This window comes from Eulemur rufifrons, chromosome 8 (assembly GCF_041146395.1).
Source record: "Eulemur rufifrons isolate Redbay chromosome 8, OSU_ERuf_1, whole genome shotgun sequence".
NCBI lineage: Eukaryota > Metazoa > Chordata > Mammalia > Primates > Lemuridae > Eulemur > Eulemur rufifrons.
In genome coordinates, this window is record NC_090990.1 from 81547332 (window position 1) to 81573576 (window position 26245).

General features: G+C 40.1%; 1 protein-coding gene across 2 annotated transcripts in view; it reads right to left on the reverse strand.

Moving 5' to 3' along the window:
* Positions 1 to 26245, reverse strand: part of F5 (coagulation factor V) — a 67088-nt gene that overhangs the window by 34166 nt on the left and 6677 nt on the right. For both annotated transcript variants that reach the window (XM_069480207.1, XM_069480208.1), the window contains exons 3-8: positions 18736 to 18858; positions 10153 to 10365; positions 8787 to 8930; positions 6527 to 6748; positions 5073 to 5238; positions 2568 to 2745 (exon numbers count right to left, since the gene is read on the reverse strand). In XM_069480207.1, coding sequence (XP_069336308.1) covers positions 2568 to 2745; positions 5073 to 5238; positions 6527 to 6748; positions 8787 to 8930; positions 10153 to 10365; positions 18736 to 18858 — 1046 coding nt within the window. The remainder of the gene's footprint in view (positions 1 to 2567; positions 2746 to 5072; positions 5239 to 6526; positions 6749 to 8786; positions 8931 to 10152; positions 10366 to 18735; positions 18859 to 26245) is intronic.

Below are 26245 nucleotides of genomic sequence, written 5' to 3' on the forward strand. Positions count from 1 at the left end.
TGTGTGGTGTGTGTGTGGTGTGTGTGAGTGTGTGCATGAGTGTGTGTGGCGTGTGTGTGAATGTGAGTGTGTGTGTGAGTGTGTGAGTGTGTGGTGTGTGTGTGTGTGGGGTATGTGTGAATGTGTGTGAGTGTGTGTGGTGTGTGTGTGAGTGAGCGTGGTGTGTGTGTGGTGTGTGTATGGTGTGAGTGAGTGTGGTGTGTGTGTGTGACTGTGGTGTGTGTGTGTGTAGGGGTGCGTGTGTGGTGTATGAGTGTGTGTGTGGTGTGTGTGGTGTTTGTGCATGAGTGTGCAAGTACGTGTGAGTGTGTGTGGTGTGTGTGGTGTGGGTGTGTGGGGTGTGTGTGTGGTGTGAGTGTGGTGTGTGTGGTGTGTGTGCATGGTGTGTGTGTGGTGTGTATGAGTGTGTGTGGGGTGTGTGTGGTGTGTGTGTGTGGTGTATGTGAGTGTGAGTGTGCATGGTGTGTGTGGCGTGTGTGCGTGAGTGTACAAGTGTGTGTGGTGTGTGTGGTGTGGATGTGTGTATGGTGTGTGTGTGGTGTGTTTGTGGTGTGTGTGTGTGTGGTGTGTGTGTGGTCTGTATGAGTGTGGTGTGTGTGTGAGTGTGTGTGTGGTGTGTGTGTGGTATATATGAGTGTGGTGTGTGTGTGTGGTGTGTGCGTGTGAGTGTGAGTGTGTGTGGTGCACGTGTGTGGTGTATATGAGTGTGGTGTGTGTGGGGGTGTGTGTGAGTGTGGTGTGTGTGTGGTGTGTATGAGTGCGGTGTGTGTGTGACTGTGTGTGTGAGTGTGTGTGGTGTGTGTGTGTGTGTGGTGTGTGTGTGGTCTGTGTGAGTGTGGTGTGTGTGTGTGTGTGTGGTGTGTGTGTGGTGTATATGAGTGTGGTGTGTGTGTGTGGTGCGTGTGTGTGTGTGTGTGGTGCACGTGTGTGGTGTATATGAGTGTGGTGTGTGTGGGGGGTGTGTGAGAGTGTGGTGTGTGGTGTGTGTGTGGTGTGTGTGTGTGTGTGGCATGTGTGTGGTGTGGGTGTGTGTGAGTGTGGTGTGGGTGTGTGTGGTGTGTGAGTGTGGTGTGGGTGTGGTGTGTATGAGTGTGGTGTGTGTGTGTGTGTGTGTGTGGTGTGTGTGTGAGGTGTGTGTGAGTGTAGGGTGTGTGTGAGTGTGTGTGTGGTGTGTGTGAGTGTAGGGTGTGTGTGTGAGTGCACATACACACAATGGGAAAATCAGTTCTGTTTATTTGAGCAGCGACATCCCCACATCACCTGAAGGGAACATTTGACAGAGAGTTTCACTCACACATTAAGATGGAGAATGGAAAGAGAAATCTGACCTTAGAAAACACGTAGGAGAAATGACATTTTCTTCACAGTATCACCTCCCAAGGTGGTCCCCAGGCCCCATCCACCCTCCTTTAGCTTGGACCACATCTCACTTTGAATCTGCTCCTTCTCATCTCTAGACTGCGATCCCCTTCTCCTGCCCACCAGCTCTCCCAGGACAGTGACTTTACAGCCATGTTGCTGAGGGGCACTCATAAGTAGCCAGATCCTAAATTCCCAATAAGGTATGTTTATATTTGCTAAGAGTGCCTAAAAGTGGGTGAAGGGAAAGAGCCACAGAGAAAGGCTGCTTTTATCCTTTTGTTATTTTTCAATGAATAGAATAGGCCTGGTCAGGTGCATTATTCACACAGAAGTCCTAGTTAGGCTCTTTAATCTTCAAAAGAGAACCTTAACCTTATCTTCTACTTGGTTGATTGTCAAAGAATTTGAATCCTCCTTAATCTGTAGACTATCTGCATTCAAAGGCGGTAACCTTCCATTCTCTGCTGTCCAGCTATTATCTACCGTAATATTTCAGGAGAATTGTCTGAGGAAAACTCCATGCTCTTGATACGTATCTAAGCTTACCTTCACCAGAAACCGATCATTAGAGAGCTGCATAGTTAGACCACATTAAAGAATCATTTTTGCTCCATTGTGTTTACTGATATGGTCTCAGCTACAATGAGAAACACTATTTTAAAAAACTATGCAACTTTTTATCTGTTATACGAGTTACAGGAATTTGTCAAGGATGCCAGCCACTGCACACACAGCACCCTCTTTTGAAGGATCCATGGAAGAAATTCCTCTTAGGTCTCAGTATCTGGGAAAACTGTGCTTCCTTGATGGATGCTGTAAATCTCACCCTGACATATTTCCTTTTTTACTTTGGCTGCTATAAAGCTTAGGAAAAAATTTGCAGACAGCCTCGTAGGATCATATGGTCTGTATTTTATTACATTTATCTATGGCTTTATTTTCTGTGTTCCCATATTATCCTTTACCCTAATTATTAATACATCAACTTTTTGTTTTATTCTTTTATAATTTGATAAACTGTCTCAGATACTGAGTAATATTGAGTAGGCTATAAATAAAAGCAAATACTAAATATAAACTAAAAGCTACATTTGAATTTTAAATTACACGAACATCTTTTTATTTTAAAAAATGAACGAATAACGAGGTACTCTATAATCTTTAGCTATTTAATTCTTCCGTGGTTCTATATTTCTGTTACTTACTTTGAGTGTGTCTCTGACCTGGGCTCTGATAATAGGACCCAAAATCCCATCTTCTTTGATATTGGGATTCTCTTCACGTTTGGTGAAGGATTCATCTTCATACTGTTTGTAAACAACTTTCTTATAATGTTTTCCAATTTGGTTTGAGAAATTATCCAAGTGCAGAGACCTGTATTTTCTTAAAGTAAAATGAAATTTAAAAAACATCAAACTACTTTCTGAAACCCCAGTAGGATGAAGAAACCCTTAGGCTTAGAAGTTCTGTTCTTAGATTAGCTAAAATGCTAGTTCTCTAAACATTCTTTATGTAGTTTGCAACATCCTGATGTTTTCTGTCTAGTTGGGAAACTGGAGACCTCTGAGTTGTCTCCTGCATCACTGATAAAGTCACAGGTAAGTAGTTAGAAGTAGCTACTTAGATCTTCCTGTCACTTTCATTGCTATAGCAGACCTTAAATATATCTGGGGAAAAGTGTACATTGGGTGAAAGGATAGGATACGCTAAGAATTTTTCTAAAGCCTTTCCTATCACTTAAGCCATGGTACCTTATTGGCTTTGTAAGCATTTCCCAATCTCTGAAAGCACTTTTCCACCCCAGGAAGCTTTCACTATCTTTATTAGTCACGATTCTGTGCTGTTGGGCTATCCTTCCACCATCCATCCAATCCTGGGTGCTGACTGAAAAGCAGCCCCTTCACCCATCTGCTGAAGCACTGGAATAAATAATTTGGGGACAGCAACATGAACCACTTTTCTCCTACCCACTTTATTGCCCTAGTTTGCAAAAGCAGAAGCTTCACATTAGAGTAACTATTTTATGAATTTATTTTACATAGTGAAAAACACTGACTGTTGCCAAAAAGTCTTGGATTCCCATCTCAGCTCTGTTACTAATTATATAATCTTGGCCAAGTCTTTTCTTTTTTCTCTTTTTCTTAGTTTAATTTTTAGGATAGGAAATACATTCACATGATTTTTATTCCAGTGAAAACTCTCACGCACATCTGATATCCCCTCAACTTGAACTCCCTAACTCGCCCTGAATTTTCTAGGAAGTCACTTACATTAATGTCATGTGTATAATTCTAGAATATCTTTATTCAAATATGTGCAAATATGTCTTTCAAACAAGCAAATATAAATATTTCATCTCCCATTCCCTTAACAAAATGCAGCTATTTATACACTTTATTACAACTTGACTTTTTAGTTTAATAATATATCTTAGAGAACCTTTTATATTAATACATAGAGTATTCACATCGTTTTTTGCAGATGTATTACATTCCATTGTATGAATGTGCAATAATTTATTAAATTAGCTTTCTATTGGTGGACATTTTGGGTTGTTTCCAATTTTTTTCTACTATTAACAGTGCAGCAGTAAATATCTTGCACACAAATCATTTCACCTGTGAGCAAGTAGACAGATTCCCAGAGTGAGATTTCTGGGCCAAAGGGTACATGTATTTATAACTTTTGCACATATTGCCAAATTATCTTCCAGAATACCTTCACCAATTTACTCTGCCACCAGCAATGTATGACGGTGCTTATTTCTCACAGCCTTGTCAACAGATGATGTCATCTGGACTTGTGAGTCTGATAGATAAAAAATAGTATTCCAGTGAAGTTTAATTTGCATTTCTCTTATTATGAGTGAACGTGAAGAACTTTTCAAGTGTTTAAGAGCTATTTGAATCTCCAAATTTCTTAATTTTTCTAACCTATTTCCTTGTCTATAAAAAAAAGAGCAGCATCTAATTTGTAGAGTTGAAGTTAAGCTCTTAGAAAGGGTTTAATACAGTGCTTGGCAGTGGCAAGCACTCAACAGGTGGTAGCTGCTGTTGTTGTTACCATTATTATTATGCTGAATTCCCTTGGTGAGTTTGGGGTTATTCAAGATGACTTTGGCACCCGAATGTTTATGGCAGCACAATTCACTATTGCCAGGATGTGGAAACAACCCAGTGCCTGTCAATTCATGAGTGGGTTATTAAAACTTGGCATATGTATACAATGGAATATTACTCAATAATAAGAAATGACAGTGATCTGGCACCTCTTATATTTTCCTGGATTGAGCTTGAGCCCATTATCCGCAGTGAGGTATCACAAGATCAGAGGAATAGCCTCCACATGTACTCACCGTCAAATTGGCACTAACTGATCAACACTATGGTGCTCACACGGTAGTAATGTTCTCCAGGGATTAGGGGGTTTGGGGGGCAAACTCACAACTAATGGTCACGGTGTGCATTGTAGAGGGGAAGGGCAAGCCTCTAAACCTCACTTGGGTGAGGCAAAGACATAAAATGTAACCAAAACGTTGGTATCCTCATAATATCCTGAAATTAAAAAAAACAAAAAAAAAACTTGAATGGAAACCAATACATGTGTCCCTTTGAGAGCTGTCCACTGATGACATTTCATCATGGCACATCTAGGATCCTATGGGACATGTCTTGAACCTTTGCACAGTGCCACAAACCCCGACGACTCACTTGTCCATATTTGCTGGTACTATAGGCGCGTAGTCCCAGATGACTTCTTCTGCAGCAATGAAGTATTCCCACCTCTTAATGTGCCGCCTTTGCTCAAGAGTCATTTTCTTAGGCATTCTGGTTTTCTTTGGGCAGTTTTTAATGTTGATATAAGCCTGCATCCCAGCTGAGTTGGATATAAAGACAACAAAAGAATTTGAGAGAAGTTAAGATTGATCAAAATGCATACCTTTTAAATCAATTTTGGAAGGTTTACATAATAACAGAGAAAGTAATGCTCAGGTAACTTGTTGATTTGGAACACTTTCAGTGGAGTGTAGAAGGGGTGAAGAATAAAAAGCAAGGGAAAGGCAGGAAGTGTTAGGGAAAAAGTTTGGAAAGATCCCCTTTGTTTCTTCTGGAACAGAACGATTGCTTAGCATTTCCAGCCCGTTAAAATTCTGTGACTTAGGTCTTGCTGAATTCTCATTTTTCCTGTCATCTGTTCCTTTATCTGTAAAATGAAGATAACACTAATACTTTCTTAATGAAATTGTTGTTTAGAATTAAATAACAATACATAAATCACTTATCTTCAATAAATGTTAGTTTTATTGTTGCTTTATTATAATTAAGACCTGTATCTTCCAGGGATATTGTAACAATTTCATTACTTCAAGTATCATTTTGATGGCTCATTGTGAAAAACCATGAAATGATCTCATGAAGTATCTCTTCCTCATATGTGTTGCTTATACATTCTTTTGGTAACAAAATGGTTTTCTATAGTGAAATCATTAACTTAGATTTTAGTCTTTGTTTACATGAATCCTCCTCCCAACAGTTTTAAGGCAAAAATGTGTAGTAAAGCAATTAGTTATTTTGTTTACATGATAGCACATAACACCTTGGGCTGATTTTTTTTTTCCCACCTGAGTTCACTGACGTTCTTTAAAGCCCACCCCTCAGCTGTTTGGATATTATGTACTATCCATTCAACACACATTCATTAAGTCCCTCTCTGTGCCGAGCTTTGTGCTTATTCCACTGTAAAGGCTAACCTTTTCTTGTTAAAACTTTTATGCTTTCTGTAACTTGGTGCTTCCGTATATTTGCAGATGTTTGTCTTGCTCTAGCATCTAGGTCTTTTTCTTTGGATATGTATGACATATCCCCAAGAAAGCATACCTCTGTGTATGCATTTGTTTCCTTCCTGTTTTTGCTTTTTGAGGAAGTTGAGACCACTTCAGCTTTTACTTCATTTTAAACAATCTTTGTCAATTCCTTCACTTCCTCCCTCCCCAACCAATGGATTGTAAGTCTAAGAGCAGAGTATCTAAACTCTGTTGCTAGGAACTTGGGCAGGTATGTCTAGGGTGTAGGTGGCTTAAAAGGGCAAAGGAGAAGGAGGGAGATAGTGCTTGGGAAGAAAGGAGCCTACATCCCGAAGCAAGACCGTCAGAAGAGTTTCTTGCCTTGCAAATGTTTTGGGGTGAGAGAAGATATAATCCACTTTCCCTCTGTGCTCACAGTCATATTTGCAGTGGTGGAGGTAGCACTGACGAGGGTGATGGCTGAGACCTTATGATGGTTCTGCTCCAGGACCTGGCCATTGAAATGAATGGAGAACATTTCCGGCCCAGAGCTCATTCCAATCAGATGCCAGCTGACATGATCATGGGCACAAACCGTTATATCTGAGAGAAAGGGAGAGACAGAGGCCAAAACAGGTATTCAGTCCAGTACTCTGTGATCAAAAATTTACTCACCAAATATGTATTTAGAACCTGCTGCATTGGGTCACACCAATCTGGTCTTAATGGGAGGTAGTCACCAGAACCTCCAATAGGGCTGAGCTCAAGGGCCTCATTGTCAAGGTTGGGTAGAGATCAAAGTTCTGCCTCTGGGACAGAAGATGTGAAGATGATGTGAGGATTTTCTGTTGCTCCTTTACTTACTTTTTGATTGTTTTAATGACGAGTCAATGAAGTACCATGTGTGTTACACACTCTCCTTAAAGTGCAGTGGACAAGTCCTCATTATGATGGGCCACTGGGAGCTTTTCATGGATGAAGTAATGACAACTGAGTACAAAAGTTTGGTTTTGCTCCTTTGCTCCCATAACAACTGAGAAAATGCTCATTTGTTCTATGGGAGACTCCAACCCTGGCTTCTGGGCTTAGGTTTTAAATTTCAGATCCATAATCCCTAGATACTATATAATGGGGCAGATAATCAGCTCTTTACCCTGGCCAGGGCTTGTCTTTTTTAGGAAGCTATTGTAATAAGGCAGGATTCCTGGTATCACTGCTGAGAACAGAAGCTAGAAGGTAGGAGGCTTTGGTGGAAGCATTTATCCAGCCCCAAAGAAATGCTCATATTGAATTCAGCAATGAACATATCTGCATTAGCATTTATCATATTTATTCAGTTTATACTGCTCCGTAAGGCAGATGGTTTTACAAGCATTAACTATTGTCAGTTTCTATGGATGATGTTTCCCTACCCTGTCCCTCTTACCCCCAATTATTCTTTTTCAACTATGAGTTCATAAACTCTCTGCTCTGATCAAATTATTAATTTTTATTTTTGTGTATATGCCTTTACTTCTTTTTTGGCTTCAATATATTTACACAGATTGTTCATTCTGCCAGGAAATAGATGTTAGGATAGATGGTTAGTCCATTTTTGTAAGTAAGCATATTGAGACAACTAATTTCCAAGGGCTACACTAGAGAAGTGAGTGGGGTTTGAACTCAGATCTCCCAAGGTAGAGGGCAGTTAACTAAGCCCCAGATTTGCAAACTCCTGGTATTAGAACTCAGAATCAACACCCAGAGTCATATGAGTATGTTTTTAATAATCCAAGTAGAAGATGGAGTCAAATGAAATAGAATACAATTTAAAAGGAATACATACTCTTAATGATATTTGTTTTTGAGTAAGTGAAGCCATTTGTGCCTGTCAGATATTAGAGAACAAATATGGTTTGTGTATTAATAAAGTGATATTTTCATCTTTCCATTTTTTTCCCTCAGGCTGGTGCCATATAACCCGGAGCATTAGTTATAAGTCAGTTCTACCAGAGACGAGTATTAAATAGAAGTGATGTGGTCTAGGTGGAAGTCAGTTGTTTTTCATTTTAACAGTTGCTATGACTTTACTTTCTCACAAGAGTCTGCATGCAAATAGAAAGAGAAAACATCCTCCATGCCATTGAATATTACTCATTCATCACTTTTTGAAATGCTAGCAGTATTTTTGTGTATATTTGGGGATTACTCCTGATCTCCTGTTCATCTTCACTGCAAGTGTCTTCAGTGCATTCTTCCTGCCAACCCTTCCTGCTAGTCATTGACCTTGAACTTCAGTAGAAGGAGGCATGGTCACCATATAGTAGGGACCACAGGGCTAATAGAGAGAGACTGAGCTGATATCCTGGAGGTCTTTTTGGAGGTGCAGGCCAAGGTGAAACCCACTCAGAGCACTACACCTAAGAAGGCTGTACATTCCTTCTCTTGCATAGCTTCTAATTTGTCTGTTGTATTTTCTACTTTTTTTAAAAAAAAAAGATGACAAAATCTTGAGAACTACTGCACTGGATTACATTACCTTTCTGATAAGGAGTTGCAAAACAGTGTGTCTGGTCAACTTCCCTAGTGCTTTGCAGAAAACAACAGGACCAAAGGTACTAATGATTCTATTGCTGTTGATGGTGCTTGGCCCATGTGTTACCTGGCATCGTCCCGTTCACATAGCCATTGACAGTGTACATTAGTGATGATGACTGGCTCCAGCTCTTGCTTTCATCAAACACAGCAAACAGTAGCACAAGTTGCTTTTCAAACATCTTCTGAGTCCCATCCTCACTTAGGGTGCCTGTGAAGGAAAATACATGTTTTTAATAGCATCCCAGGTAGAATACTCTCATCAGCTTTCCTAGATAACAGAGAGTTTAGGACAAGCAACCAATCACAATGATATCAATTTGAAGTAGTTCTTATTTTTAAAAACAGCATCTTTATCGAGTGACATGGTTGGAGGGTTATTAAAATTCTGGTGCCGTATTGTTTTCTTTGGCACCTTGTAGCCTTGGAGAACAGAACTTTACAGGTAAATTTTATCTGGTGCAGAAAGAAACCATTTGATGACTGTCAAGCCTCTGTAAAAGGATCTGTTTCCTCCAGTCTCAATAGGCCAACATGTAGGTACCTTAGCTGAGTTGGTAAAAGCATTACACCTCAAGTTTAATGCTGTCATCTTGTTTGTATGTGAAATGGAGCACTAGAGGACTGGTTGGAAGTACCAGGATTAATCCATTCTCATATGAGGAAAAAATTATGTTGATAGTAAAATGAAAAAAGAGCCTTTTATAAGTTTTAAGTTTTTTTTGGTGCCATCACAGTATCTTTTATATACCGGGCAATGAAAAAACTGTATTTGTATAATGGATAAATACATCAGGAAGGTATGTGGATATGGTCTGTGTGGTGGTGAGTCCATCACATTATTTCCATGGTACAGTTCATTGTGGTTGTTTGCTTGTTTTAACGAAAGATGACCTGAATTCTCTTGGGGTAAAATCCAAGCTTCCCCGTAAAAAGCCCAGCCAATACAATTCCTTATAAAGCCAGTTGAGCAGGCGTGAAACCCACCACCCAAAGTGTTCAGTTTGTTTATGAGAAAGGAAGCTGGAGTTTCATGTATTTATAGACCAAATTACCAGCCCAAACCTCAGATATGTCAGGTATGTTAGCAAAAGTTCTTTCCAAGAGCTATCCCAGCAGAATATAGGACAGTGCACTTTCAAAAAGACTTTGTCCTTGAGGTAAATGTTACAGATCATACAAGCCTGGCGTCAGAACATATTCTCAAACAGGAATTTATTTGGGAGAAGCTTCAGGATTGAGATTAAGGAAGAATTAAAAGGAACAAAGGGGGATCCAAGCCCTCAAATATCAGGTGTTTTTTCTCTTGTCAAACAATGATCTGGTTTCTGCACCCTCTTCCTCTGCTTGAGGTACAAGAAGTTGTCAAGATGCTCACAAGCCTCGTTTCATTATAGAACTCCAACCATATTTGTTATTGTTGTTGTTTTTACCTTTTTTACAGATCAGCAGAGGTCCAATCAGCCCAGAGTTGAAGTCTTGTACCAGATTCTCATGGGAATAATAGATATGTGTGAGGCAGGGAGGGTCGTCGTGGGTAGGCCCACTGTCCTCACTAATAATCCACTCATAGGTATATTCTTGGCCTGGAGCTATTGCATCATCCATCTTCTCCACAGGGGATGTGTGGTCAGGGTAGGAAGCACCTGGAGAAGTAAAAGCCATGAAGACAACTGGGCAGTTTCTAAGGACTACTTTTTCACCACCCTTAAATCTGGGGGAAACTAAGGTAAGCTCTCTAGAGATGTACATACCTTTCCATAGTGAACCTTTATTATTTGGAAAGATTCATATATATCTACGTCTATGCCCATGTAGTTATAAAGTTGTTGATACCATGATGATGGGAAGAATAAGAAATGTTACTTGTAAATTACTGTTTAGCAAATTAATTTTCCAGGGTCCTCTTTAGGACTCTGCCTTACAAGTTAAGAATTCCAGCCACTTTGGCTTCTCTAAAGTCCAAACTCTGTTTTCTCAACTCACAGAGACTGAGCTGACCATCCTTATGCTATTCCTTGGAAACTCTCTTGAAGCACTGAAGTTGGATACTCATAGGGCCCACCTGGTTTGTTACTCTTCTCTCATACGTCACTCTTTTGCCTGTCATTCCATGTCTGAAAACTTTTGTTTTATATATTTTGTTTGCCTGGCAGTTGTTAAGAAAAAGGATAAATCTGGTCCCTCATGTTCAGAAGCCAAAGTCTGAGATGCTAAATTTCCATATGAACTATTTTTATATTGCAGCAAAATCAGCTTCCCTTGTTTAACTGTACCTTCCCCCACCACCTCTTTGGAAAATCTATTCCACTCAAAACACTATGCATGAGTTTGCATGGCATCAGCATATGTTTGGGCTCTCCAGGTAGGAGTGGGGAAAAAGGCACATACATTCATCAATGGGGCATTCAGGTACTGCAGTGATGTGCATTATTGTACTGCATGAGGTTCTGAACATGGAAGCCATCAGATGCAAAAGTGGAGTAGGTATATCTAGATTTACTTATCTCACAAAATCCTTAACATGGACCCCAAGTCCATGTATGATTTACCCCTACTTCTCTCTCCAGTCTTATCATGTGTGATTCTTTCCCTTGTTTACTATGTATCAGTCACTCGGGCCCCCTGTCAGTTCCCCAGACATACCAAGTTCTGTCCTACCTCACAGTCTTTGTGGATATATTCCCCTTGCCTAGAGCACTCTTCCTCCTTTTTTTACCTTTTGATAAATGTGTGCTCATCTTTCAGATGTCAACTTAAATGTCAGCTTACTCTTTCCATTATCTCTAATTCTGCTACATATTTTTTCTTTTATAGCACTCCACACAATTTGTAATTGTTTATGAGATTATATCATGAATTTCATTTTCTCCTAATAGATTATAATATTTACATCCTGCATATTTTGGTTACCAGAGTGTGAGCTCCTCAAGGGAAAGTGCTAGATTGTCTTTGTCTAGTAGCTCTGGTGCCTTCCACAGTAGCTGGAGAAGCATGGAACATGAGAGTGGAGAAGATGCTTAATGAATATTTGTTGCACTCCTAAGATTCAAGGTCATGTGGGCTAAAGCCAAGGTCACCAAGTCATAGCTCTTAAGTGTGTTTTGTTAGGATTGCATGGTATTAAAACAAATTAAATGCCAACATTAAAAATCTGGAGATATTATCTAAGAATCTGGATTATTGTTTTCTCTTTAACAAACAAAAACACAAAAAAGAAAAACCCTGGAGATCTGATAACAATAGGACCAAACTCCTGCATAGAATTTGGTTGGACCTGGGTCTTGGCTGCTCTCTTCTTCTTTCTGATCACCAGTCCCTTACTGGACCCACTTTTTCATTGAATCACTTGCCTGGCTACTTTAGGCATCTGAGCTTGTGACCATTGCATTAGGGTAAAGCTTAACATTGGACTCTGTTGTGTCTTTTTTTCCCTCCTCCAAAATGGCTTGACACTGATAAACGACATGCCCTATAGGCTGAACTTTCACTTTGATGATAAAGAGGATTTAATTGTTAAAATTATCAGAGGCTGAGAAATGATAAAAGCTTAAATAACTCACAAATAATGAGTTACAACATTATTCTAATCTAAAGAAGGAGGAAAAAAAGTTTATGAGGAAGAGACTCCACTGATAAACAGGGAGCATTATCTCTGAAAAGTTACAAAAGAGCTTTGGTAGCAAAGCACAAACAGGACTGATAAGGAGAGCTGCCCTCTCAGGTCAATCTCGTGTATGAGCTGGAACTAGCATGGCTAGTTGTTGAGTTGCATGATCCTGAATCAAGTACGCCAGTCCTTATTCAACGTTTCATGCTACATGGCCTTGTGAAGTTAAAAAATCATGTTTCTAGACATGAAGCTTCCATTGATCCAACTACTAAAACATAGGGGGTTTGTATAGTAGAAAATGATATTCTTTCCGCTGCCTTCACAAGCTCTTGAAAGGACAAACTGTGATGTTCTTTGCAGGGTAAGAGATAACACTTGAAGTTCTTCCTCCCTTTCTGTTTCTGGATGAATGCTCGATCATCTTTCAGATGTCAGAATAAATGTCAGCTTATACCTTCCTTGATCTCTGATTGTGATACATGTTTTTTGTTTTTCTTTTTACAGCACTCATCACAGTTTATAATTAAATATTTATGAGATGACATGATTAATGGTATTTTTCCTGCTAAACCATGGGAGAAAGTACATGAACTGTGGGAGCAGAGTTGTAATGTCTTGGTTGTATCACTTGCTAACTGTGTGAACTTGGGAAAGTTTCTTCCTTTCTTTTTTTTTGGTTTGAAAAGCGAATATTTATTTCTCACAGTCTGGAGGCTGGGAAGTCCAAGATCAAGGTGCCAGCAGATCCAGTGTCTGGTGAGGGCCCTGTTCCTGCTTTGCAGATGGACATCTTCTTTTATCCTCACATGTTTCTGTTCTAGCCAAGTATTAGCTTTGAACAAACCACCAAGAATCCAAGAACTCTTAGCTGACTATTATGGACTCCCAAATGCCTTTTTTAAGTCCAAACTTCTCACTGGAGCCCCAGACTCCTTTACCAAGGCCTCTTTGACATGTCACACCTGTTCGTTCATTTCACTTCGGCCACATTGGCTCTTTCTGTTCTTTGAACAACCAAGCCCATTTCCACCACTGCTTTTGCTGTTCCCTCTGCCAGAAACACTTTCCCTTAAAGTCTTTGCATGGCTGGCTCTTTCTTATCATTCAGATCTCCGGAAAGTTCCTTAACATCCCTTTTAGCTTCTGTTTTATCATTCATAATTTAAGATAATATAATCCTTTTTGTAGAGATATCATTATCCTTTTGATGGATTATGAGGACTGGAAAATATATGTAAAATGCCTGGCTCCTAACAAATGCCGCCGTGGTCTGTGGGAATGTGCTTTAGCATTTTGGTTAAGTGTTTCCTTTCCCAGCCATTTCACAATTAATACAGCCTCTTTCCTTTATGTTTTACTTTGGTTAAGATATATCTTAAGTGATCTGGAGTTCTTGTAACACATGTGAGAAAGATTGAAATTGGTGACTGTCTTGGTTTGGGCCACTATAACAAAGCACCCTAGAGTGGGTGACTTGTAAACAACAGGCATTGAGCTCTCCTGGTTCTGGAGGCTGCAAGTCTGAAACCAGGGTGCCAGCATGGCTGGGTTTTGGTGAGGTTCCTCTTCTAGGTTGCAGATTGCCGTCTTCTTGTATCCTCACGTGGCAGAAAAAGGCAAGAGAGCTCTCTGGGGTCCCTTTATAAGGGTGCTAATCCCATCCTGAGGGCTCTACCCTCCTGACTCAAATACCTCTCAAAGTCCCCCCCTCCTAATACCATCACATTGGGGGTTAGGATTTCAACATATGAATTTGTGAGGACACCAACATCCAGTCCACTGCAGTGATGTATCTATTCTAAAGGTTATAAAAACTGCTAAGACAAGGTAACTGCTCATAATTACCAGCAAAATCAAGAAATTTTAGAGCAAGGGGAAAATAAGGCATAGTCCCTGCTTTCTGATCAGTCCTCAGTCCCTCAGTTCAGCAGTGATGAACAACATCATCATCCACTGTGTTCCAGGCTCTGTGCTAAGTGCCAGGCTGCAAATTTAAGAAGACACAGCCTGAGCTCCTGAGCGGCTCAGCCTAATCAACGCTAGGGCACATGCTGGTGTCCTTGTTGTGATGGGTTTTATTTCTAGACTTCTGCTAGGGTCGCTCAGTGCAGAGGCCACAGAACACAGTGTTCATCTGCAATGAGGACCAAACAAAATAAATATCTAAGAATTACCTGAGATGCCACAACTCTTGTGCTAGATATAGCAGTGTGACTGATTTTCTAATGATATCAAAATTATTTGTAAATGGTCAGTGTTTCACACCTAGGTTAATTTTAACACCTAGTTTTTTTTAAAAAAATGATTGTATATGTACAACATGAGGTTTTGATATACATGTGGACAGTGAAAGGTTGCTCTAGTCACACAAATTAATGTCCATGTAGTTTAAAAAGGTAAATTACTCAGAATTTCACATACACCTGTCAATTAAATGTAAGATAAATTTCAAATAATGAAATGAATGATTTTAATTAAGCTTACTACTAAAAGGTGAATTATGGGCATCTTAAAACAAATAGTGTTTTGGATGATAGGGAACGTGGTAAAAAAACAAAAAACAAACAGTGAATAATATAGATTTGCACATGGAGTTTATTCTGTAATTATACTAAGTGAGGACTACTAATGAGATAGTTGGGGGATAATTTTAACAATGCTTTTATTCTTCTCACTTCAAATTATTTTACCTTTAGTCTAGAATAAAACTGGCATGTTGCATCTTTGACTTTGCAACCTACATAATATATGAACTATAAACAGCTATTTAGGGGCAACATTTATGAAATACATTTTTGGTGAATCTGATTTTGACTTTGTAATCAAAATAAAAAGTTAAAAATCTAAGCTGAAAAGAGGGGGAAATGGACAGGGACGACTATTGTGCTAGAGCACAAAAAGTCCTTGTTCAGCTTCTTGCTAGAATAAATTCTGTACACAAGAATAGCCCTTCATTTTATATTTACTCTGTTCTGTTCGTTTCCTGCTCAGTCGATAGTCAGCTTTGTAATTTGTTTACTCTTGTCATGAGGTATAATTATTTGCCAAAAGGCTCTAAGTATTTTTTTTAAATATAAAATGGTATGTACAAGCTTTGGGAAAGCAAAGTTACATAAAGGGACTTTTTGGTTATCCATTAGGATGCTCATTCAGTAAATCTTCCTTTGTTACTTATTTTTGTGAAAAACTCTTTTCCTCTCCATTTAATAAACTTAGTGAATGCTTCAGTGCATTCGAAGATTCAGAACATTCTTTTAGAAGCTACAATTTAGGCAATGGGCAATTAATGTTTTGTAAAGAGCTTGATTCCATTGCACAGGTCTTGCAAGTCTCTTTGGAAGGGGAGCTCACATATTTGTGATTTATGAGAATTATTATAGTAGCTATTACAGTTTGTTTCAGATGTTTATCATATGTTCAAGGAAGTGTCTATAGAAGGCCAAAGTATTCAGATGAAAACTGAAAAATATAATCACCTACGTTATGTCAAGCATAGAATGTTTTGGAAAAATCTAGAAGACTAAGTTTTCAGGTGGAGAATTTGGCAACACTTAGATGCAAGGAACAATCTCTGGTGGCAAACATGTTTTATTCAGAGAGTTGGCTTACCAGCAGATGGCTAAATATGACAGAGCTAATTTTGTGGTAGAATACATTTAAAATATGAGAATGTAAATCAAATAAAAGAATATTAAATTTACTACGAAATAAGCTTTTTAAAGGCAATTGACCAAAACAGCTTTGAAAATCTTATTGAACAACAAAATTTATGCAAAGAGGTGGTGTTACAATTAAACAGTTCAATACATGCTAGTTACAGTTTCTGAAAATTTAACCTCAAATTGAAACTCTTTTAGTAATAAAATGTTATAAAATGATTAGGTACGGTTGCAGATATTTTATTTCCTGCTTTAAAGACATATTCTTATTAATTACATTATTAAAGGAAATGCCCTTATAATTGTTTTTACAAATCATGATTTGCCCATCCTGTCAAAAAAGACTACCCAGTCTTGTCATATGTATCGTTGTGGTTTCTCAAGCATATTATCTCAATCCCCTACCATCTTAAATATCTACCTTTGAGATAGAGAAATCTGGATTTTCATGTAGCTAGTTCAGCATGGAGTTAGTTTATTCCCACTCCTGAAAAAGTAGCTCAAACCGTAGAGGGAGGCTATCTGGGAGGGTGAGTGTCAGACATGAAGAAGAGGATGTTTTATTTTAACGCAGAGAGCACGGTAAAATGAACAGAAGACTTGTCTTTTTCCACGAAGGACACTATCTACTTACTAGATTTGCATCTCATTTCTGAGAAAAAATTTACTTTTCCTTCCAATATATATTACCTTTCTTAGATTCATGGGACCAGAGGCAATATTGTATACCAATAATCAGATCTCCAGTGGAAGGAGTGGGAGGATTTTCAGCAATTGCTCATAAATGATTGCTGGCCATAGGGGGATATAGGGACAAATAAACAGTAAAGGAAAAGGGATAATGTTGCAAAGTTCATTCACTGTGCAAACAGCTCAGCTTGGGTACAAAGTCCACAACTCTTTTTCGCTTATTTAAAATGAAACCTGCTTGTGACATTTTGACATTTGGGGATTTCTCCTCTCCTGTTCTATATTGCTAAACTACTGTGCAATCATCTGGAAGCCTCATTAAGCAGGTTAGGTGGTTGTTCATTACGTCACTGTATGATTTTAGGAACATAGGAGAAACTCCTGTGCACACTGTCTTGCCCAGAGTCTTACCAAATTCGCTTTTGAAGGTGTCTGAAATTTCACAATTAATGCTTCATTGTTTTTCCTCAAGCCAAAGATAAAGTGCTAATGCAAATACTCTCAGGGAAGGTAATTCGCCAACCTATTATCAGACACTCATACCTTAGGCAGAATGAGTTTGACAACAATTTACATGGGAATAACAAATGTAAAAATCACTTTCTAACTAACAAGTTTTCAGATAAATATTAAATTACTTGAACACATTTTGATTGAAGAATCATCTTTACTATCACAGATAATATTTATTGAGTGCTTATGATATTCTAGGTATTATTCTAAGATTTCATGACAACAAACTTGGGTGAGATAGATATGATTATTATCCCCATTTTTCAGATGACAAAGATCAGGCACAGAGAAGTTAAATAACTTCCCACAAGTCACATAGGTAGTAAGTATCCAAGCCAGGATTTGCACCTGTCAGTCTAGTTCCAAAACCTCTACTGTAAACCACCCTCCTACTCAATTCTCTCTGCAAAGGGATGATGGCTGGAACATGTGGGAGAAGGAAGGATATTTGTGAACCATGAGAAGTTTGAAGTTATTTAAAAATGTTATTATACCAACAACTATGAGAGTATGGATACATTTTTTATACCAGTGCCTGACGGAACTCTACCAGGGTTATTATGAACTGATCATCAGCATAATGGGAATAATTAAAACAATATTAACAACAGGTACTTACTATCCAGTGGTTGATGCAGTAACTTTCATCACCATCATCTTTATGATCATTGCCATCATTGTCATCATTATTATCATCACTATTTATTGAGGGCTTATCAGGAACCATGTTTAATACACTACCTAAATAATATCATTTAATCCTCCAGCAATCTCATGGGTGGGCATAACCATTTCCATTTTATAGCTAAGAAAACTGAGGCTCCGAGATGCTAAGGTCATAGAACCAGAAATGATAAAGCTAAAATTTGAACCTAAGTCTGCCCTCAAAGCTTATGACCTTAATCAGTATGTCCAAAATTCCAACATTACTTCTGGGATCACCCCCACAAACACCACTTAATGAGTGTCATCTATGTGCCAGGTTAGCTTATGTCAGGCTAGTCCTATGTCACTATGACAATGGCTCATGGGCCAAATCCAGCCAGCTGCCTGTTTTTGTAAATAAAGTTTTATTGGGACACAGCCATGCTTATTCACTTACATAGTGTCTATGGCTGCTTTTGCACTAGAAGGCAGAGTTGAGTAGCTGCAACAGATATTCTACGGCCTGCAAAGCCAAAAATATTTACTATCTGGCTCTTTACAGATAAGTTTACTGAACCTTGCCTTAAACCATCTTGCAATGTGTGTACTATTATTCTCATTTTAAGATGAACGTATTGGAATTGAGGGAGATTAGGTAACTTGCCACCCAACTATTAAGGAGCAAGAACCCAGTAAAAAATGGAAATCTACAGGATTCCAGAACCTTTTTGATTCCTTCTCTTAAAACTTATAGCAGCAACAATTTTTATAATTAGCAGTTGCAATAAAGAAGTTTTCTCTAATAACACATGGTTAACAATATAGTTTTAAATGTTTGGCACTGGTATTAAAGAGTTGTGCATTCCCTTGTTAGAGGGATATTAAGTTCCTCTTACCTTCTGAGAATTTACTGTACTTAATTCCTTGAGGATGGATGCTTAAGGGCTTGTCTGCCTTATTCTTAAAGTGAATTTTCATGATGTCTCCAACTTCAGCATATAAAGTGGGCCCAAGAAGTCCTGTGAAAACAAGGATTTAAACTATGTCTGTATTCAGAATCACCAAAGGCACAGCTGCTAAGTAAGTAAAACATACAGACAACATCAAAAGTGATTGCTGTTATTACTTCTGGCCCAGACATTGACCTGTTTATCTTCAATCTGGAAGGTTTTACCAGTTATTAACTCTACATTATATGTAGTCAGATAAAAACAGGATGGTAGAAACATTTGGCCTGGACCCAAAAGAAGTCAAGAGAATAGGAGAAATAGTTCTGACTATGTCCAGCCTGCTCTGACCCAGTCTCTTTCCTTAGAGAGGGCTTTCTTTGGTTAAGAAGAGAAGGACAAGTTTTCAGTGATAGAGGGTGATGTAAAGGAGTGGCCACTTTAGATCTCCCTGAGGTGGGAAGCTCAGAGACCTAAATGAAGTGAGGGAGGAAAGCACACAGTGCTCTGCTCCTGAGGTGAGTTAAAAGCCCTCAAGGCAGGAGTGGGCTTGATTTATCTAAGGAACAGTAAGAAAAACAGCATGAGAAGAGAGAGGAGATGAGGTGGGTGGTGAGGGTGCAGAGCCTGCAAGGCCCTGTGGGCCACTGTGAGAGCTTAGATTTTCTTCTAAATGAAATGGGAAATCACTGGAGCTTTGGGCAGCAGAGGTGTAGTCTGACATGTATTAAAAGTTCATCCTGTAATAAAAGAGAAGAGTTCATCTTAGCTGCTGTGTTGAGAATGGTCTGTGTAGTGACAAGAGCAGAAGCAGTGAGATCAGGTAGATGGGAAAGAGACAGTGGTGTACGGGGCCAGCACATGTAGCAGGAAGGTGGTGAGAGTGTCTGGATTCTTGTCATTTTTGTAGGTAAAGCCAACAGGACTCGCTGATGGATTGGATGTGGCTTTTCAGAGAGAAAAGTCAGATGACGCCAAGGTTTTGGATCTAAACAACTGGGTAAATGATGTTATCAGTTACTATGGTGGGGAACACAGTAGGGACAGCAGGTTGGGGGTGCAGAAATCAAGACTGAGATTCCACTTACTACATTTCAAGTGCTCTGCTAGGTTCTGGGGCTACAAGGATGAATAAGACACAGTCCCTATCTGGAAGGAGTTCACAAGCTGGTCTGCAGATAGATGTATGATAGCAGCTACTGCTGAGATACGGGCAAAATACTGCAGGGCCGAGAGGATGAAGGATGTATTCTGTTTGGGGAATTAGGGAAAGGGTTGATATCTGAATCAGTTTGAGTAATCGTACGTATAATCGGACCTCTGTATCCATGGTTCTGCATCCATGGATTCAACGAACTTCAGATTAAAAATATTTGAAAACAGTAACAACAACAAAATAACAATACAACAATAAAAAATACAAATAAAAATATAGTATAATAGCTATTTATACACCATTTACATTGGGTTAGGTATTATAAGTAATCTAGAGATGATTTAAAGTATATGGGAGGATGTGCATAGGTTATATGCAAATACTGTGCCATTTTATATAAGGGAGTTGAATATCCTTGCATTTTGGTATCTGTCGGTGGTCCTGGAACCAACCCCCTGTGGATACCAAGGGATGACTGTACTAGAACTTTCCAAAGTGTAGTCCTTGTAGTCTCTGTATCAGAATCATCTGGGGTCTTACTAAAATGCAGATTCCCTAGTACCACCTCAGAGTCAATGAATCTGAGTCTCTGCAGATGAAGCTTGGAAATCTGGACTCTAACATATGCTCCCTGGTGATGCTGGTGTCCTTTGAAGCTTGAGAATAAAGCCCCATTTCAGACAGGTGACAGGGATCAACTGGTCTCACTTCCAAGCCATTGGTAAACTCTTGTGGGATTGGCTTCTGCCGATTAAGAGTCATAGAAGCACAAGAAGGAAGTTAGAGTAGTCAGAGTTCAACAGCATTTATTTGCAGTGGTGAAGATATTATAATAGAGCTTTCATTTATTTCAACCCTTAATGCATTCAAACACTGCAAATCCTTATATTAATCATCACAACAAATCTTTAAGGAAGGTTCTAAGATCCTCATTTCATAGATGAGGAAACTGAGCCCCAGAGAGTCTAAATATCTTGCCTAATATCACACAACTATAACAATAAGAGGCAGGGCCATGATTTAAACTTAAATCTGTCTGACTCTAGACACTGAGATTTAAACCACCTCTTTGTACTGTACTTCCACCTTGTATTCATTCATCATTCAACAAATATTGAATGCCCACATTTCCTAGGCATCAGAATTGATATGGTGTATAAAAAAGTAAAATATATACATTCTATACCTTCATGGAGTTTATAAAATTAGAAAAATTTTATAACTTTATATGTTTTACAGTAGGAAAGACAGGTTTTTAACAGATGGTCACATAAATATTTAATTATAAACTGTGGCAAGTATTATGAAAGAAAAGCATAGAGTACTCTGAAGAGTATTTGACAGAAGAATCTAGTCTAGTCTTGGAGGCAGCGAGGCAGTCAGAGTTGGGAAATGCTTTCCTGAGGAATTGGTGTTTTAACTGAGGTTCAAAGGCAGAGGGGCAGAGGAATGGGCAAGGGCATTCTAGGACCCGGGATTGGCATGTGCAAGTGCCCTGAGGGGGCAGAAAACTTGGTCTTTTCAGAGAACTAGCAGATGTCATGGAGAAGGTAGAGCGTAGTAGGTAAGAGGGGGAGGCAGAAGGTGAAGCTGAAGGCATCAGCAGAGGTTCACATGCAGGGCTTTGTAAACCTCTTAGAGTTTTGCCTTTAATTTAAGAGCATCTGGAGGCCATTAAAGAGTTTTCTTCAGGGGTGCAACATGGACTGTATTTTATTTTTGAAGTCTCTGACTGCATTGTGGAGGATGATCTGAGGGGAAACTAGAGTGGAGGTTGAGAGAACAGACAGGCTCCAGGAGAAAGATGTTGGTGCCTAAGATTAAGGTTACGGTGGTGAAGCTGATGAGGAAAGAACACATTAGAAATGTGTTTAGGAGGTTAAATTGTCAGGACTTGAGGATGGACTGGATATGGGGTGGAGGATGAGGGAGATCAGTTGCCATGGTTGGCCGATGAGGTTCTGCTTTGGGGAGATGAGGGCACTGTTGTCTGAGATGGAAGACATGGGGGGGGGGTGGCTTTGGTGGGTGTAATGGGCAGAATAATGCCCCCAACCCCCAGAGATGCCAATGTCCTAATTCCTGGGACCTATGAATATGCTACTTACATGGCAAAAGGGACTCTGCCTGTATGATTAGATTAAGGATCTGAGCTGAGGAGATTTTCCTGGGTTAGCCAATGGGCCCAACGTAATCATAAGGGTCCTTATACGAGGGAAGCAAGAGAATCTGAGTCAGGAAGAGACTGGAAGTGCCACTCTGCTGGCTTTGAACATGAAGGAAGGGGCCATGAGCCCATGAATGCTTCTAGTAATTAGAAAAGGCGAGGAAACGATTCTCCCCTAGAACCTCCAAAAGGAGCACAGCTCTGGCCAACACCTTGATTTTTGACCCAGCGAAACCCATTTTGGACTTATGACCTCCAGAAGTGTAACCATAGGAGAATAAATTTGTGTTGTTTTAAGCCACTGCATTTGTGGTAATTGGTTATAGCAGCAACGGTAAACTATGATCTCTGGGGCAGAGGTCCTATCTTTCCCTGCTCCTATTTTTCCACCCACAGTTGTCAGTTGTCCTAATTCTTTCCCTGAACTCCCAGTCCCGGAGTTTATACTGATCTTGTGCCTGAAGCTTTTTGTTTGTTTTCATGTGAGCTCTGCACAGGACTGTGGAGATCACACCGTTCAAGCCTCATTTTAGTGATGGTTAACAAAGCCTGGGAAGTGGGGAGGGATGACAAGGGCAGCTTGCCCAAGGTCATCAGTGATCCGGTAGCACTGGTGGGATCAGAATTCAGAGTTCTGAACTCCTAAGCCAAAGCTTTCTCTATACCTTCCACAGGGCAGGTTCAGAACCCCCACCTTTCTAGAATAGTCCAGAGGTCTACACCTTTTTTGGCTCCTGACATTTTTGACTCCACTGGCTGACCCTGTCTCTTCTGGCTGCTGCCCTCAGTCTTAGAAGTCCCCCTGACTACTCTCACCTGCCCAGGCCACCAATGAGCCCAACAGCATGCTGACTAACCTGTCATATTGTGTGCTGCATTTGGTTGCCATGGTTCCCTTGCTTGGTTGATTTGTTTGTTGGTATCACATGGCTGCAAATGCCAGATGCCAAGAATAAGTCTCCTAGGTTATTTAACCTAATAAGACCTCTTACATCAATGGACAGTTTGGAGTATTTATTCAGCCTCCCATCCTGCTTCTTCAGAATTAAGGCAAAACAAAAAGATGTTTTCATAAATGCAAAGCAAATACCTTCACACATGTTGGCAACACATAGCTAACTGTTTTTTGAGTTGTTCTTGTTAGCTCCTCCAACAGCCTGATGGCCTGAGACCGCTCCCACCCTCTCCTCAGTGCCCAAAGCTGGATTGGAGAAAGGAATGCTCTACCTCAGGGCCTGCGGAAAGCAGAGCAGCATGTACCCAATTGCGTACAGTTGTGGAATCAGAAAGAACTGCAGGAGGTCAGCTTATCCAGCTCTTAGGTGAATAACGCGTTACATAACATAAGGCAGTGCATTTTTGCAGCTATTTTAAAATTCCTTTGGAGACAAACATTTTGAGTGTTCCTTGAAAAGATGCAGAGACTCAAAACTAGCCATTTTAAAGCCCAAGACAGGATTCCTGAATATGTGCCCAGCCTCCCAACCTGTCCACATGTCCACAAACCTTGTTGGACAGTCCTCTTCAGACCCCCAGCCCTGCAGCCTCAGCCTAGTCCCCACCACAATTACAATAACTTATAACAATAGCTCATGCTGTGGCACTGAGGCCCATCACTTATTCAGGCCTCAGCTAGACTCATACCCACCAGATGGGTGGCGTAGGAACCAGGGGAAAAGTACAAATGACACTGGACTAGGCCGGGAAATGGGAGAAGTCACATAGCTATTGGTAGTGTTCAAATCCAGATCTTCTCAATCAAAATCTAAGGCTTGTCCTTCACACCAGTCTTGCCTCCTTGTATCCCCTACCACAGGGATGCAAAGATGAGTCAGATACCAAGGGGTCATAAGTAAGCAACGTTGGGAGTTCAAGAAGGGGCTATATTAAAATGGATGTTAAAATGCCTTGGTTCACATAAAACAAATACACCCTGAGATACATAGGGGTTGACAGAAAGGTAATGTTTAAGGTGAAAAGGACTGGAACATAAATCAGAGGCTCTTCTCACCAACTATCAAGTTCTACTTCTAATTAATAAGATTAAATCAGGAAGTCACTGCACAACTTAATCATCTGCAAGGACTTTGATTACAGCACTCTCCTCTTCAAAAACTATCAATGCTTCCCTAGTGCTTGAATGTCTCCGGTATGACATTGGTCCTTTCTATCTCTTATGGCACTCAGCACAATATCTTATACAGCAATGGCATTAAAATTTCGTTAACTTGGCAAAAGCCACAAAAGGTACAGCTCTAAATTCCTGCCCAATTCTTCTTTTCCCAGGGCTAGTGAATATGTTTCTCTGCTCATTTTCCCTTTACCCACCTACAGTTTAATTAAAGTTCTTAAGTATCCATTGTACATGCTAAGCTTGGAGCTGGAGCTATGAAAATGAACAAACTGCAATAGTGGACAGGAGAGCTTTCAAATCCCTGCCCACTGTGATAAACTTTGAATCTGAAAGCTTTGAATCCCAGCACTTCCTGCTGCTTCTGAGTCTGGTTCCATCAATTATCCTCTTTCAGATGTCTTCATCTTCTCCTTTTTTATTGGATTCTTCTCTTAAATATTTTAAGTCTCCCTTTTTTATTTTTTATTTTTTTTTATTTATTTTTTTTTGTTGTTGAGACAGAGTCTCACTTTGTTGCCCAGGCTAGAGTGAGTGCCGTGGCGTCAGCTTAGCTCACAGCAACCTCAGACTCCTCGGCTTAAGCGATCCTACTGCCTCAGCCTCCCGAGTAGCTGGGACTACAGGCATGCGCCACCATGCCCGGCTAATTTTTTCTATATAGATTTTTAGTTGTCCATATAATGTCTTTCTATTTTTAGTAGAGACGGGGTCTCGCTCAGGCTGGTCTCGAACTCCGGACCTTGAGCGATCCACCCGCCTCGGCCTCCCAGAGTGCTAGGATTACAGGCGTGAGCCACCGCGCCCGGCCAAGTCTCTCTTTTTTAATAAAATGCCAAAGTATTCTTAAATCCTTCATTCCCCTTCAGAGCTACCCTGTCTCTCCTCCCTTTTAAAGCCAAGGTTCAGGAAAGAGTTAGCTGTAAGTTCTTTCTGCTTCAATTTCCTCACCTTCCGCTTGCTCCTTAACACCCTGACCTCTGATCTTGCCCTACTATTCCATAACAAAAGACCATCTGTTGGTCCTTCTATTACTAGCTGTTGGTAGCATTTGACCCTTTGCTTCCAGGGTGCCACATTCTCTAGCTTTCCCCTGGCTTCTCTGGACAGACTTTCTCAAACTCCTTGGTGGACTTTTCTTTCTCGGCCGATCCCTTGGACCTTGCTGCTCCTTCAAGCTCTGTCTGCAGCCTTCTCTTCTCATCACACCCTCCTTGGCTGAGCTTACACCCTCCTGAATCTTCATTTACCATCTTTGTTCTGATGTCTCCCAAATATTTATATCCAGCTAAGATCTCTCTCCTGAGGCCCGAACTTCTATACTTACTGCTCATTTGACACCTTGAGGCAGATCTTTCACAGACACTTTAAACTCTAAATCTGAACTCATCACCTTCTGTCACAAACTTTCTCCTTTTCCTCTATTTTCTTACTCACTGAATGGCACCATATCCACTCTCCTGTTCAAACCAGAAACCTTGACATCAATCCTAATTCTTTCTCTTCCTCATTATCTGCATCCAGTTAGTCACCAAGTTTAATTGACTTTAGCTCCTAAGTATTTTTGGACTCCATCTAATTTTTTCCATCTCAGCTTCCCTGCTGCTTTCTTACCCGGATTGACACAACAGCTCCATAACCAGCTTCTCTGGCTTTGGACTTGTCTTTTTCCGATCTACTCTCCACATTTGAACAGAATGATCTTCCTAAAGCACAAATCTGGGTCTGTCTTTCTCCTGCTTAAATCCCATCAGTGACTCCCTATCTTCCTCAAGATAAAGCCTCAACACGGCTCCCTGATCTGGCCTGTATCCCCATCTAGCTGCATCTCTTGTTAATTCCTTGCCCAAGGTTTGTACTCCAGCTGTGCTGATCCAGTCATGGTTCACCAGATAAACCACACTCTCTCACCCCTAAACCTTTACACAAACTGCTTCCTTGGCCTAAAATGCATCTCCCTCCCCACCCTCCACCTCCCTACTTGGCTTTCCAAGATCCTAGTCTT